Below are 13,714 nucleotides of genomic sequence, written 5' to 3' on the forward strand. Positions count from 1 at the left end.
AAAAAAAAAAAAAAAAAAAAAAAAAAAAAGGTTGTGGGACCCAGTGAATGTAGGTGTGGGAAATGTCCCTCTGACAGCTTGTTCCTCTCCCACAGCTCCGGGGAACCCTGTACAACACTGGCCGCCATGTCTCCTTCCTGCCTGCACCCCGGCCTGTAGTCAATGTGTCTGGGGGTCCCCTCCTTTATAGCCACCGACTCAGCGAACTGAGACTCCTGTTTGGAGCTCGAGATGGAGCAGGTTCTGAACACCAGATCAACCATCAGGGCTTCTCTGCTGAGGTGGTGGCCACTGACCTGAACTCTTACCTGTGACCCTCCACCCCAAGTCAACTCGATTCCTCTCTCCTCTCCCATCCTCCTCCACAAACACTGCCCCACACCCTAAGCCCAACCCCAAAAGCCAGAGACCTGGAGTCATCCTCTCCTCCCCTTCTACTGGGGGACCCCCACTCTCTGTATCCCCCCCAGGTGCAGCTAATTCACTTCAATCAGGAACTCTATGGGAATCTCAGTGCAGCCTCCAGGGGGCCCAATGGCCTGGCCATTCTCAGTCTCTTTGTCAATGTAAGTGGAGGCAAGATGGGCACCTGGAATCCCAGGAAGAGGGAGCTGGAGGCCCAGACTTCTGTGTCCTGGGGGTGGAGGATTTGGGGAGTTGGTGGCTTGGGCTTCTGGGTTCCTGCCTCCTCACGTTCTATCCCAACACAGGTGGCGGGTAGCTCAAATCCATTCCTCAGTCGCCTCCTCAACCGGGACACCATCACCCGCATCTCCTACAAGAGTGACGTCCCTGGTGTGTTGGGGGACAACACATGTGAGACTGGGGGGTGCTGTTCAAGAGGGGCACCCCTCTTTATTCTGGCCTGATATTCCCACAGATGATGCCTACTTTCTTCAAGACCTGAGCCTGGAGCTCCTGTTCCCAGAATCCTTTGGCTTCATCACCTACCAGGGATCTCTCAGCACCCCACCCTGCTCTGAGACCGTCACCTGGATCCTCATTGACCGGGCCCTCAATATTACCTCCCTACAGGTGACCCTCTGTCTGCACCCTGCCCTGCCCCCTAGGCCTGGGTACTCCATTTACTGTCTAGGTATCCCCTAACCTCCCTTTCCCTCCCTCTCCTCCTTGGCTGGTAAGTCAAGGAAGTATGAGGGTTAGCTCATCCTTGTGGGTGGATCTGGCTGAGCACAGGCCCCGCCCACCAGCTCCATTCACTGCAGCTTTCCCACCCTCCCTCCTTGGCAGATGCACTCCCTGAGACTCCTGAGCCAGAATCCTCCATCCCAGATCTTCCAGAGCCTCAGCGGTAATGGCCGGCCCCTGCAGCCTTTGGCCCACAGGGCCTTGAGGGGCAACAGGGACCCCCGGCACCCTGAGAGGCGCTGCAGAGGCCCCAACTACCGCCTGCATGGTATGATTCAGTTTATGCCCACTTCACGTCTTGGTCCAAACCGCTCTGTGTCTCCCAATAGTTCCTCAATATGATACAGCCCCACCCCCATTTGCTGCTTCTGTGTGGTCTAACCTGAGATCTTCTCTCCCTCCTTCCCCCCATATGTCAGTGTGGTACAGTTCACCTCCCTGCCATAGACTATTGCTGGTCCATGATTTGTCTTTCCTCTTCATCGCTTTGCAACTTGGTATATAACCCGGCCCCTCTGGCTTCCTTGTGGTACAAGTACCTATTGGTGCGTGCCTCCTATTACTGGGATTTTCCAAAATGGTGCGGTCCAGATCCCCTTCCTGTTTCTGTGTGGTACTACCCTAAGCTGTTCAAGCCTGACAGCCTCCCCCCTTACTGAGAATCAACGTGGTACGATCCTTTTCCCTGCCCGCTGTATCCCCAGGGTTCAACCCAGTGATCTAGCGGTCGCTTCTTTGGATTCCCAACGTGGTACAATACAGACCCCTAGACCTCCTTCACGTAGTTCAGCCTAATGCCGATCTGGCTTTCACCTTCCTGATGCCTCTCTATGGTTTGGTCCCAGATCTGACCATTTTCCCCAGCTTCTCAACCTGGTACATTCCGGTTCCCCCTTCTCAACCTTCCTGTGGTAGAGTCCTGCTCAGCCCAGCAAACGCCCCCTGTATGCCCCCTGCACCGCCCATCCTAAACCATCACCCCCAACCAGTGTCCTCTCTTGCAGTGGATGGTGCCCCCCATGGTCGCTGAGACTCCCCATCGAAGATTGCGTCCGGCCGTCCCAAACCTCCCTAAGAGGGGAGGCGAGTTACCCCAAAACAAATCTATTAAAGGGACAGAATACTTCCTGTTTCTCAGTGGTCTGATTGTAAGGCGCGGTGAGGGAAATAATGGATATTAAAGAACTAAGGTCTTCCTCCCAAAACCAATCTGCCTCTGCCTAAGCCTCTGTTATTTGTTGTTTTGGTTTTCTGCTTCTCAAAAAAATTATTTGGACAAACGGCTCCTTTAAGAGGCACCTCTCCTCCCCCACCCCTATCAGGCAGCACGCGCAGAGCCATGTGCTTCCCCCTTCCACCTGCTTCATTGGCCCGAACTGGGTCACGGTCCCGCCCCTAGCGCCACCTCTCATTGGGCAAATATAGGTCAGTGTCCCGCCTTCTTCCGAAAGGCAAGGCAACTTCACGCGCTCAGCCCCTCACGCGCCCTCCTGGGCTTTGGAGGATCCACGGGCTCCATTGGCTGGGCGCCTCAAGGGATCGAGACACGATTGGCCGGTGCTTACTGCCAGAGGGAGGCACGCGGCTGGGGTGCATGGCCAAAGAGGCGGGAGGGGCAGGACAGGGCAGGGCTAGTGCGGGCGGGGGCCCGGAGGAGGGGCGCGCGCCGTGGCGTCGGGTGTTTTGGTTTGGATTTTTTTTTCCACGAAAGAAGTTTGCCTTGGCCACGCCTCAAGGCGGCCGCCTCCTCCTGCCCCCTCCTCCGCCCCTCGGCGCACACCTCTGGTGCAGATTGCAAAGCGCTTTCCGTTGCGAGAGCTGCAAATTTTGCAAAAGCTAGGCTCGCCCACCTTGTAAGAAGGAGCGCCTGTGTCCCTGGTATCCTCAATTGCAAAGAGCTGGTCGCCTGATTTGGTCACCGGCTCACCCAGACTGTATGATCTCCCGGGACCCTCTTGAGTTGCACGTTTCTGCACCAAGGACCGTAATTCCCCTTCGCTCCTAGGATTTGCAGCGTTCTGGATACTGGAGGCTTGCAAGCTACGCTCGCCCAACCTTGGGCAGACACTCGCCCGAACCACAGGAGTGTGCCGGAGGCAGGCCAGCCCTTCGCCTCTCCATGAGCCCATGAACCTGGGGGCAGGTGCCCGGAGATGGCGCGGCCTCTGAGCGACAGGACCCCGGCCCCCCTGCTGCTGGGCGGCCCAGCGGGGGTGCCCCCTGGCGGGGGCGCGCTGCTTGGGCTTCGGAGCCTTCTGCAGGGGACCAGCAAGCCCAAAGAGCCGGCCAGCTGTGAGTTCTAGCCCCCAGTCCCTTAGGGACTAAGTGCTGGGGGAGGGGGGATGGCTTATAGTAGACACCTTCTATATGCTGGGTGTCCATATTTCCCACTCTCTACTCAATTACTCAGATGTTCAAGCCTCTAGATCCTCATTGTCCAGGACTCAAAAGTGCAAGCTTTCAATCTGTCCATCGGAGGATCCAGGAATCTAGGTCCCCAGACTCTCTCATTTGGCCAGGGTGTCTGGACCCATGGGGTCCAGAGAGAAGGGGGTGTGTGTTGGATGCTCACACGGTGGTGACACGGGCTTGGGCGGGGCCTCATGGGGTCACATGGAATGTAGGGATGAGGAATGTGCCTGAGGAATAGAGCCCCCTTCCTGCCCCTTATGGATTGTGGGGGAAGGGAGAAAGGGGTACACTGCGCAGAGGATGGGGGAATTACAGAGGAATTACAAAGCTGTCATTTTTTTCTCTCACCTGCCCAACCCTCCACCTACCCTGGACCTGGCCCCCCTCTTTCTGAACTTCCGTCCCTCTTTGCTGAATCGCTGTCTTTCTGTTTCTCTATCCTTTCTCGGGCCTCTGTGTATCTTTCTGGGTCCCTACCTACCCCCCGTTCTTTCCCTTTTGTTCTCTCTCCTCCTTTGTATCTCTGTCCTCTCCTCTCTCTGGGTCTTTGCCCTCTTTCTCCTGTATCTTTCCTTCAACTCTTGTCTCTGGATCTCTGCCGTGTGGGTCTCCCATAAACTCCCTCTTTGTGACTTGGGGGTCCCTTCCCACCTCTTTCTCCACCCACCTCTATCCCGCTCCGTGTTTCCCTGACCCGCAGGTCTCCTGAAGGAAAAGGAGCGCAAGGCGGCTCCGCCCGCAACTACCGTCCCGGGGCCCGGCCTGGAGACTGCGGGCCCGGTAGATGCCCCAGCTGGGTCGGCAGGGGGCGGCGGGTCCCCGCGAGGGCGGCAGGCGGCGGCGGTGCCTGGCTCGGGTCTGTTGGCGCCGCTGCTGTGGGAGCGCACGCTGCCTTTTGGGGACGTGGAGTACGTGGACCTGGACGCCTTCCTGCTGGAGCACGGGCTCCCGCCCAGCCCGCCGCCCCCGGGTGGCCCGTCGCCGGCGCCGTCGCCCGCGCGCACGCCCGCGACCCTCTCCGGGGCCGGGGTCCGTGCGGCTCGGCCTCCCCTCGCTCTTCGCCTGGGCACGCCCCCGCCCGGGCTGCCTTGGGGGCCGCCGGCGGCCACCGCGCAGGTGCGGCTAAAGGGGCGGGGCTCGGGCCCCCAGGGGGCGGGGCCGTGCGGCGCTTTGAGATGAGGCTGTGGTCCCGAATACTGTGTTCTCTTGTGGAGAAGGGCTCAGATTCTATGCCTTTTAATGGGACAGGAACTGTGTGTCCTGGATCCGTAGGGAAGGAAGGACTTAGGACCCCAAGTTCCAGGAAGCCTTTCCAACGATTTTTGTGGATTTTTCTGTGGGACTTGGTGACAAAGGGTCCGGATACTCCGTGGCACCGGGACCAGAAGCCCAGAAGTTATTTATTGGGGAAATGTAGAGTGACTCCAGATTCTTGGTCTAGAATAGGAACTCCTAGACCGCTAAAATGTGAGAAGGCGAGACCTGGGCACAAATTTCTGTTCCCCTGCACATAGAGACTCTACTCTCCTGGGTCCCCCCCATTGGGGATGCTGCAGCCCGGGACTTCAGGGTCCTGCAGAGAGGGTATAGGTCGGGGATACTGGTTCTGGGTCCCCCTGTGGAGCTCCATATATTCCTGGGAGAGAGGAGCCTGGTCTCAGACTCATGGCCACTCCAGTGGCAAGGGGCTCGGGAGCGTGGGGACCGGGCGGGTTGTCCGATGATCCCCAGATCAGGGGGATCTGGCGCCTTCCGAAAAAACAAAAAGGAGAGGTGAACCCCTTGGAGCACACTGAGGTCCCCAGGCGGAGAGTACAGGTCTGGGATTCCCAGGTACTTGTTCCCCTTGTCCGACCTCCAAGCACAACCTGGGTACTCCAGTTCCCAGCGGCACATTCCCTCGCCACGTGAGACTTCCCTCCCTGCTCCTAGTTTTCGCGCACGCGCCGTCACGCGCGAGGGGGCGGGGCCCGGGAACGTGAGGGCGCTGGTGGCGGGGGTTGGGGTGGGGAGCAAGAGAGAAGCAGGCGGCAGCACGTGACTCGGCCCTGAACCTGTGTCCTCAGTTGGCCCCTGCTTGCTCGCGCTTAAAGGCGCAGGCTCCTCCTTCTCCAACCAACCTTCTGGAACCTCAGAGTCGCTTCCCGTTCTCATACCTAATCCTGCGGAAGCTAACTTGAGGTCCTTTTTTTCTGAACAGCCTGGAGTCTAAGCTTTGGTCAGGGATTCAGTAAGTAGGATTCAGGCTGGACTTTAGGAAGGAAATGCGGAACTTGAAGTCCCAAGCTTTTAGCCATCATTACCTGACTCGTGTTACTTAGGGTCATTTATGACTGGGCCTCACTTTCCCTGTTTGTAAAATCAGAGTTGATTCCATGATGTCTGAGCATCTTTGTGACCTCGGGAAGCTCTAAATTTTGTATTAACATGGACATGATGCCTGGTAGGCAAACTTTGTGAAAGATGCAAAAGCGCCTTCCCTGTGATGGGCAAGATACCTGAGCAGGGGATAACTTCTGAGAATCCACTCCCCAAAAGAAATACACGTTCAAGTGACATGCTTTTTCCCCCAAGGGCTGACCTCTCGGGACACACCCAGTCCTGTGGACCCAGACACGGTGGAGGTGCTGATGACCTTTGAACCAGACCCAGCTGATCTTGCCCTGTCAAGCATTCCAGGCCATGAGACCTTTGACCCCCGGAGACACCGTTTCTCAGAGGAGGAACTTAAGCCCCAGCCAATCATGAAGAAGGCAAGGAAAATTCAGGTGCCAGAAGAGCAGAAGGTGAGCACTACCAGATGTGGGATACAGCTTGACTTGGGACAGGCCCACAGCCAGGGATGGTCCTGTCCAAGCTGGCCTGAGCTTCTCACTGGAATGTGCTCTTGGGCTGTCCAGGCTGCAAAGATGAGTTCCCTTTGACCAGAGAGCATAATGGGGAAGGCATTTGGGCTTGAGACTTATGAAGACAGCATCATTATGGGGTACAGAGTCATACAAGACAGCTGAACTTGTTCTGATTGTGTGGACTTGGAGGTTCCCTGGTCACTTGGACCCAGAGCCCTCAATGGGGCATGGTTCAAGTTCCAGGAGGCCCATTTGCCAAGAACAGCCTTCCTTAGCATATCAACCTGTCTCTCCTGAGCAGCTAGCCAGGCAGGGGCTGAATCTTTGATCCAATTAGGGGCATCCTTCACAGCAATTGCATCTGTCTAGGACATAGATGCTGCCAGCCTTTACAGTTCTTACTCCCTGGGACTGGTGTTCTCATCGGTGAGAGGCCTGAGGTGCCCTTAGTAACCAGGGCCACCTTATGATTTTCCGTGATTTGGACTGCCTCTTTCTAGCACTGCTTTGCCACTGATGGGTTCTCTGCTAGCAAGAGGTGCATATGCATCTCTCACAAGGCTTTGCCAGGACCTTGTGTGAGAAACCATCACTAGGGATGGGCCTAGAAGCCCAATCAAGACCAGTGTGTTTTTCTTGCTTCAGGTTCCTGTTGCTAGGGACTAGATGTGCCCTAGCAAGCAGGAACTAGGTTTTAATTAAATGGGAGCTGAGGGAAGCATCTCCTTGAGCTAGAAAGCCTTGTTACTAAAGAGTGGTTCTCCTTAGCAACCAGATTCCAGGACTGGAGGACCCTGGGTATAATCCTCTGGGGAAGTCTCAGGATAGGCCCCTTAGGCCTATCAACCAGATCCTGTTGGGGAAGAGGCAGCTGCCTGGCAATTCAAGGTCAGCAGGTCAGAGACTACCCACAATCATTTGGATCATTTAGATCTCAACACTCTTTGCTGAGGAGGGATGAAGTTGCCTTGGCAACCAGGTGAAAAGCTGCCCAGCTCTGGAAGGATTTTATGAGACACTAAACCTCATCCACCCTGGGTTGGGGTGGGGGACTTTCTTTAGTAACCAGGATCTGGAAAAAAATGATGTATAGACCAGTGCTCTTCATTGGGATAAGACCTCATACCCCTGTTCTCCGTTGCTAAGGAATAATAATCCGTAGCAACCAGGACCTAACTGCAGGCCTTTGACAAATGGGGAGGGGTGGGGCCTGTTTTCCACAGTGGAAGCCTGGAACCCGGTTGCTTGAGGGTAGGAGTTTATTTCATACCTTAGCCTGTTAGGGGACTGGTCTTCGTAGCAACCAGGGCCCAGGAGGGCAGACACCCCTGCCCCCAGCAGAGACTGGGTGTGGGTTAGGCCCCTCCGCTGAGCAAAAAGCAGCCCTGGGGCAGGGTTGTCTTAGAAGCTGCTCCTCCCTGGTTATCTTGCTGGGTCTCAGTGCCCTTCCCCCCCTCCACTCCCAGGACGAGAAGTACTGGAGCCGACGGTACAAGAACAATGAGGCAGCCAAGCGGTCTCGCGATGCCCGGCGGCTGAAGGAAAACCAGATTTCGGTGCGGGCGGCCTTCCTGGAGAAGGAGAACGCCCTGCTGCGTCAGGAGGTGGTGTCTGTCCGTCAGGAGCTGTCCCACTACCGCGCGGTGCTGTCCCGCTACCAGGCCCAGCATGGGGCCCTGTGAGGCTGCCCCCACCCCCATCTGGCAGAGCCCTCTTTCTTGCTCAGACTTGCGCCCTCTTCCCTCCCCGCCCTGTGGCCCACGGGCTGGCCAGCTGGGTGCCCCAGGGACCGTGACGATGCAGATAAATACATTTATATTTTTAAGAAAAAGTGAGCCTCCCCCCCTCCCTCGCGGGGGCGGGGAGGGTCCTGTGTGTGCCCCGGGCACGTCGGGGACCCCATCCTCCCACCGCCTCCGTTAACACGATCCTGAATAAATCTTGAGAACCCCAGAGCCAGCTGTTGTGGGGACAAGGCAGCTATCTGGCCCCGGTTCCAGACCAGCAGGTCACACTGGCCTCGGTCGGTGGGCAGGCCCACCCGGGCTGCCGTCCATAATTGAGCTGCATTAAGGGCCTAGTCTGAGCTGTCAGATGAAGGAAGGGCGAAGGTCTAGAGGAATGAAGCGGCTGCCTTTATTGCATAGACCTTTTCAATTGCTTTTTAAATTGGGGACGGGGACGCACAAGACACAGAACGGAGGAAATGAATTCCCCGCCCCCACCGGCAGGGGAGAGGAGGAACATTAGTGCAAATCTGAACGACGGCCCTGGGGAACCTGCCCCTCCCGGGCTGATTGGCCAGTTAAGTGGAGGCACCGGAGTGGATAGGGCGAGAACCGGGCCCTGACTGGCCAATGAACTAAGGCCATTCCCAGCTCGTACATTCCAGGTCCCGTCATTGGGCGACGCTTAAGGTAGTCTCTGCCCTCAGTCGCCCTGGCCTTCAGCGAGCGTCGTAACTGAGCCCCGCCGGCAGCAGCCCAAGCCCAGGCGCCAGGTCCCACCCTCATTGGTCAGGCACTATCCTCGGGACGGCCCTGGGACTCAGGCCACCCTCCAGCAGCAGTTCTGGTTCCCCGGAGGCGGGCACGATCCTGAGACGGGATTAATCTCGCAGTTGGGAGCCCCGTCCCAACTCAGCAGTCAGGCCACACCCCTGGCGGGATCCGAGCTTGATTAGGTTCAGGGCTCCTGCCCCGCGCAGCCAGGAGGCCCAGTGAGCAGAGTACCGAGGCCCGGATGCACCTGCGCCTGCAGCGGCCCGTACTCTACAAGTTCCCCGTCCACTGTGAGCAGGCCGCGAGGCGTGAGTGGCTCGAGGCGGAAGGCACGGGCCGCAGCGTACCCTAGCTGCGGACAGCCCAGGCTGAAGTGGCTACCACGCTCCATAGCCAAGAAAAGGCGCAGCAGCGCCGCCCGTGAAATGCCGCTCCGCACCCAGCATAGGTGCACCAGGCCGTCATCAAAGCGTGCGTGTGGAGCTGCCACCAGGTCAGCGCTCAGATGGCTGGGAGAGATGGCCAATAGAAGCACAAAGTCTCCCTCCAACGTCACCCAGTCTGGGGGCAGGGGGCTGCCCAACGGAGGCAGCAAGTGGTCTGGTGGTCCCCAGGTAGAGGTCGCTGGGGCACCAGAGGTGGGAGGGGGGAGGCCAGAGGAGGCTGGCATTTCAGGGGGCCCTTCTGTGATGGGTGAGAGCGAAGCTACTTTGGGAGAGCTGGGGGGTGAGGGCAGCAGCGGGTCTGGGGACAGTGGAGCATCCCCAGCCCCACCCCAGTCACCCGCCAGCTCGGGGCCTCCACCATTGAGAGACAGTACAGGCAGAGGCTCAGGTGAGCCAGGGGAGACCAGGGCAGGCTGGGGCAGGGGCAGGGGCAGGTCAGACACTGAACGATGCAAGGGGGAGTGGGCCATGGGTGGCGCTGGTTCTGGGGTCAGAGTCAGCTCTGACTTGGCTCGGGGAAGGCTGTGGGCAGGCGTAGGCGAAGCTGGCTCCACAGAGGCAGGGAGGTAGGAGAGCCGTCCTCGATAGGTGTGCAGTGTGGCGAGCCCCAGCACTGTGCCCAGTGTGAAGCGGGCACTGCCCAGGGCCCTGAAGCGCTCGCTCTGGATGTCCACGTCCGACACGAAGCCCCAGGCCACAGACAGGAAGGAGAAACAGCGGGAACCTGAGGCCAGTGTCACAGACAGCAGATCCAGTGGGTGGCCACCACCGCGGCAGAGCAGCAGTGAGCAGTTGAGCAGCAGGTCTAGGCCCAAGGCCGGCTCAAACCTTCACAGCCAGAGATGGGAGAAGAGCACCATGGGAAAGAGGAAAGAGCAGCACAGGGCAGGGGGAAGGGCAGCGAGGGCAGGGCCCTGAGCCCACCGCAGCCACATGACCACCTCCTGACATCTGATAAGTGTCCAGTGAATGCCTCCCCTACGCCAGGCAGTTCTAGCTACTAGGAATACTGCTGGGAACAAGCTGGCTGAACTGTCTGCAGGGGACATGGGCACCACGGCCAGGCTGACCTGCTTTACAGGAGGTTTGGCTGATGGGGAGACTCGGGCTCCCAGAACCTCCAGAAAGGCTCCCCCCTCCCCTCATATTGCCTCAGCCTCCCCAGCAGGCGTGGCCAACCTACCCCCCATGCTGGTTCACTGCTCCGGCCAGAGCATTCCCGGAGCCGCAGGGGAGGATCCCGACAGGCATCTTCACCGCCTCCTCCCAGTCAGGGCGGTCTAGGAGCCCGTTCAACACCTGGAGGGGGAGAGACCAGCTGCCTGGGTCCTGGTCTCCTGTAGTCCCCCAAGGCTCAGGGTTAGGGTGCTCCCCTTTACCTCAAAGAGCAGCCCATCTCCCGAGAGGGTGACGATGCCATCCCACTCACTCAGGCTCAGCCCTTGGACTAGCTCCCGGGCATGGTTCTGACGTTCTAATAAGGAAAACCAAGAGGTTAGGTGGGCTGTCTCCTCCCCCAGAGCCCAGGAGTCCTAGCCACCAGCCCCCACCTCCCACCCTGGGGCTCCCTTACCTGTCTGTATGAGGTTGAAGGACAGCCCAGCTTCAGAGATCATGGGCAGCACGTGGTTCTTACACCACTGCCAGGCCAGACCCCGCCCCCCGAAGGGATTAACCAATAGGAGCAACCGGGGTGGCCGTGGCAGAAGCTCAGGGGTGATCTCTGCAGAGAGAGGGTAGGGTCTACAGAGGCCAGACACCCAGCCCCCTCAGTCTGGAAACAGTTCCTTCAAACACCCGCATTGGGATGGTGGGGGCTGGCACCTGGGAGCTTTCTCCTCTCACCCTCACCTGGCCAGACCCAAGTATGCAGCCCCACCCCCTCTCCCAGGTGCTGAGACAAAGGGCTTGGGTGTGAAACCAAGTGCCCTTTGGACCCATACGTGGGAGGACAAAGGAGCTGAGATCCCAGAACACCTGTTACCCAGCATCAGATTACTCCACAGGCCCCACCCCCAGGGGCCCCAGGCAGCCAGCAGGACCTGGAGGCCCACAGAAAACTCACTAGATGGGGAACCCTGGAGAACCCTGGGGGGCAGAGCTCTGCTGAAAACCTCTGACCCTCCACAGGCTGGATTAGATGCCACCTCTAGGCGCCTCGGATGCCTCAGGGGACTTGTGTTGGCACCTGTACACTCATGGTGGTGACTGTTCATGTCTCAGTCTGCTGCTCTCACCAGCCCAGGAGCTTCTGATTCATCTGTGGTCAAGACCCACAGGAGAGGGAGAGGACAGAGACAGAATCTAGCCAGAGAACAGGGGACATCGCTCATGTCCCTCTGCCAGTGTTGCTCCCTTGGTAGCCCATCCCTGTCTCTCACTCTTCCCATAAAGACCCAGAGACACCACAGAGGGAGATTAGGACAGTGGCTGCCCAGCGCCTCACCCCCATCCCCAGGCAGTGGTAATCCTCGGAGTAGACACATGAGGGCAGTAGCCCAGCGCTGGGCTTCAGAACGGTTCTCCTCATAAGTGGCTGCACCATCTGCCCGAAAGGTGCGGCTGGCTCTTCGCCGGCCCCCACGCCGGCCCCGAGGGTAGGTGTAGATGCAGAAGTAGGCCGCTGTGTCCGAGGGGCTGCGGCTCCTCAGGGTGCAGCAGCCTGAGACCTCAGCCAGTGGGACCAGGCCACCCCGGGGCCGGGCTTCAGGCTTCGGGCGCAGCCGCTGTATGTGCAGGGCCTGTGATGTGAGGGTGAGGGCATATCTCGGGCCACGGGCTGGGTAGGAGCCAAACTCGCCATGTAGGAGTGGGGTACTGGCAGCCAGTGGTGGTGGTGGAGGGGCCATAGCCTCGGCCCTGTCCGGGGAGTTCTTAGGCCCGTGTCCCCAGCTCCAAGTCAGCTCCTGCTTTGGCCTCTGTGGGGAGGGAGGGGGGGGGGCAAGGGTCAGAGTCCAGGACCCCCTTGTGGGAGGGGTAGGGCCTGTGGGTAGGAGGAGACAATGAAGGGCAGTGGCAGGTGGGAGAGGAGTATCAGAGACAGACAGGTACAAGACAGCGTGGAGAGACAGAACACAGGGCAAAGATCAGTTGGGCAGGAAGGCCAACATCGTGAAAGGCTGGGGGACCCAGGCACACAAACATTCCTTTATTTATTCCCCAAATAATTACTCAGAACCTCAAAGTGCCAGTTATGGAGCTAGGCCCAGCAAATACAGCAGGGAACAAAACAGACAAAAATTCCTACCTTCACGGGGTTTATATTTTAATCAGAAGACAAAACAAGATCAAACAGTAAAATTATAGTGCATTGGATGATAATAAGAAAACTAAGGCGCAGAAGGGGGCTTGGACAGAGGAGATATATGCAGAAATCAACATGTAAAGACAGAGAAAGGCACACCCCCACACACCCAAGCACATTGAGTCATCTCCAGGTGGAGAGTGATCTCAGACATAAAGAAAAAGAGGGACAAACTGTGAAAACCAGAGAAACGCTGAGAGAGACAAAGAATTACAATGAGATGAAACCAAGACTGATGACAGATGCCTGGAGATGAAAAGTCTCTCACCCCAAGGGGAAAGGCAGCAGGCATTTAGAAGGGGGGTGGGCAAACATGAGAGGCAGTGGGAAGGATATGACCAGGGGGTCAGAGCAGAGCCACATGCAAGCCACAGAAGGGACAGGGGTGGACAGCTTGTCTTCCAGCACTGACCTGGGTGTCTGGCCACCTGCTCTCCAGGGAGAGGGTAGGAGCCAGGACTGAGGTCCCTTCCCCTGTCCTCTGCCCAGCTTCTGCCTCCCATCTTCTCCTTCCTGCTCACCTTTGTTCTCCATTGTCCCGCCCAGCCACCTGCCTGCGCTGCTTCTCGCCTTCCCAGGCTCACAGCAGTCCCAGACACACCCCAGTCTGTGGACTCGTCCTCAGAAACCACCTCTGCCCCCTGCCCAGGGCGGCCCCCTTAGGCCCAGGGTGTCTGCCCCACCCCCAAACCTGCAATGGCCCTCTATCGGAGCCTCAGATCAGCTCGAGCAGAGCCCTGCATGTCCTCCACTCCTGGGCCTGGGTCTCCACCCTGAGGCTCCCCGGCCCTCATCCCTACTCGGCTAGCGGAGCCGGTCCCAGGCCTGGGCTTCCAACCCTGGATCCCTCAGGGGCAGTCCTGGTTTTCCACTTCCATCTCCCACCCGAGCACCCCGGTCCCGGTCAGCGTGTAGGTTCCTCTCGGTTTACCGGTTCCCCAGACTCGGGTCCCTGCCCCGACCCCGCACCCTCCTCACACGCCGGGTCCTCCAGCAGCCAGCCCCTCAAGTCTGCACAACCGCCCCCCATCAGACCTAGGGGTGGGGGGGAGG

General features: G+C 58.5%; 3 protein-coding genes across 9 annotated transcripts in view; 2 read left to right on the forward strand and 1 right to left on the reverse strand.

Moving 5' to 3' along the window:
- Ca11 (carbonic anhydrase 11) overlaps positions 1 to 2,281 on the forward strand; it is a 6,716-nt gene extending 4,435 nt beyond the window's left edge. Inside the window, exons 4-9 of one of the 2 annotated variants that reach the window (XM_048790604.1) lie at positions 96 to 281; positions 471 to 566; positions 711 to 795; positions 881 to 1,035; positions 1,252 to 1,417; positions 2,154 to 2,281. In XM_048790604.1, coding sequence (XP_048646561.1) covers positions 96 to 281; positions 471 to 566; positions 711 to 795; positions 881 to 1,035; positions 1,252 to 1,417; positions 2,154 to 2,179 — 714 coding nt within the window. In that variant the 3' untranslated portion in view covers positions 2,180 to 2,281. The remainder of the gene's footprint in view (positions 1 to 95; positions 282 to 470; positions 567 to 710; positions 796 to 880; positions 1,036 to 1,251; positions 1,418 to 2,153) is intronic. The other variant, XM_015496597.2, reaches the window with a different exon arrangement.
- Positions 2,282 to 2,805: 524 nt separating this feature from the next.
- Positions 2,806 to 8,365, forward strand: LOC107151285 (D-box binding PAR bZIP transcription factor). The gene is given in 5 exon segments (XM_015496602.2): positions 2,806 to 3,441; positions 4,262 to 4,572; positions 4,575 to 4,677; positions 6,136 to 6,347; positions 7,877 to 8,365. Coding segments are annotated over 5 exon segments (981 nt in total). The 5' UTR covers positions 2,806 to 3,302; the 3' UTR covers positions 8,093 to 8,365.
- A 159-nt stretch (positions 8,366 to 8,524) lies between these two features.
- Positions 8,525 to 13,714, reverse strand: part of Sphk2 (sphingosine kinase 2) — an 8,048-nt gene continuing 2,858 nt past the window's right edge. For 2 of the 6 annotated variants that reach the window (XM_015496600.2, XM_015496599.2), the window contains exons 3-7: positions 11,804 to 12,275; positions 10,931 to 11,080; positions 10,737 to 10,831; positions 10,541 to 10,656; positions 8,525 to 10,185 (exon numbers count right to left, since the gene is read on the reverse strand). In XM_015496600.2, coding sequence (XP_015352086.1) covers positions 9,096 to 10,185; positions 10,541 to 10,656; positions 10,737 to 10,831; positions 10,931 to 11,080; positions 11,804 to 12,275 — 1,923 coding nt within the window. In that variant the 3' untranslated portion in view covers positions 8,525 to 9,095. The other 4 variants (XM_015496598.1, XM_048790588.1, XM_015496601.2 and 1 more) reach the window with 4 other exon arrangements.

This window comes from Marmota marmota, unplaced genomic scaffold, assembly GCF_001458135.2.
Source record: "Marmota marmota marmota unplaced genomic scaffold, marMar, whole genome shotgun sequence".
In the NCBI taxonomy this organism is placed as follows: domain Eukaryota; kingdom Metazoa; phylum Chordata; class Mammalia; order Rodentia; family Sciuridae; genus Marmota; species Marmota marmota.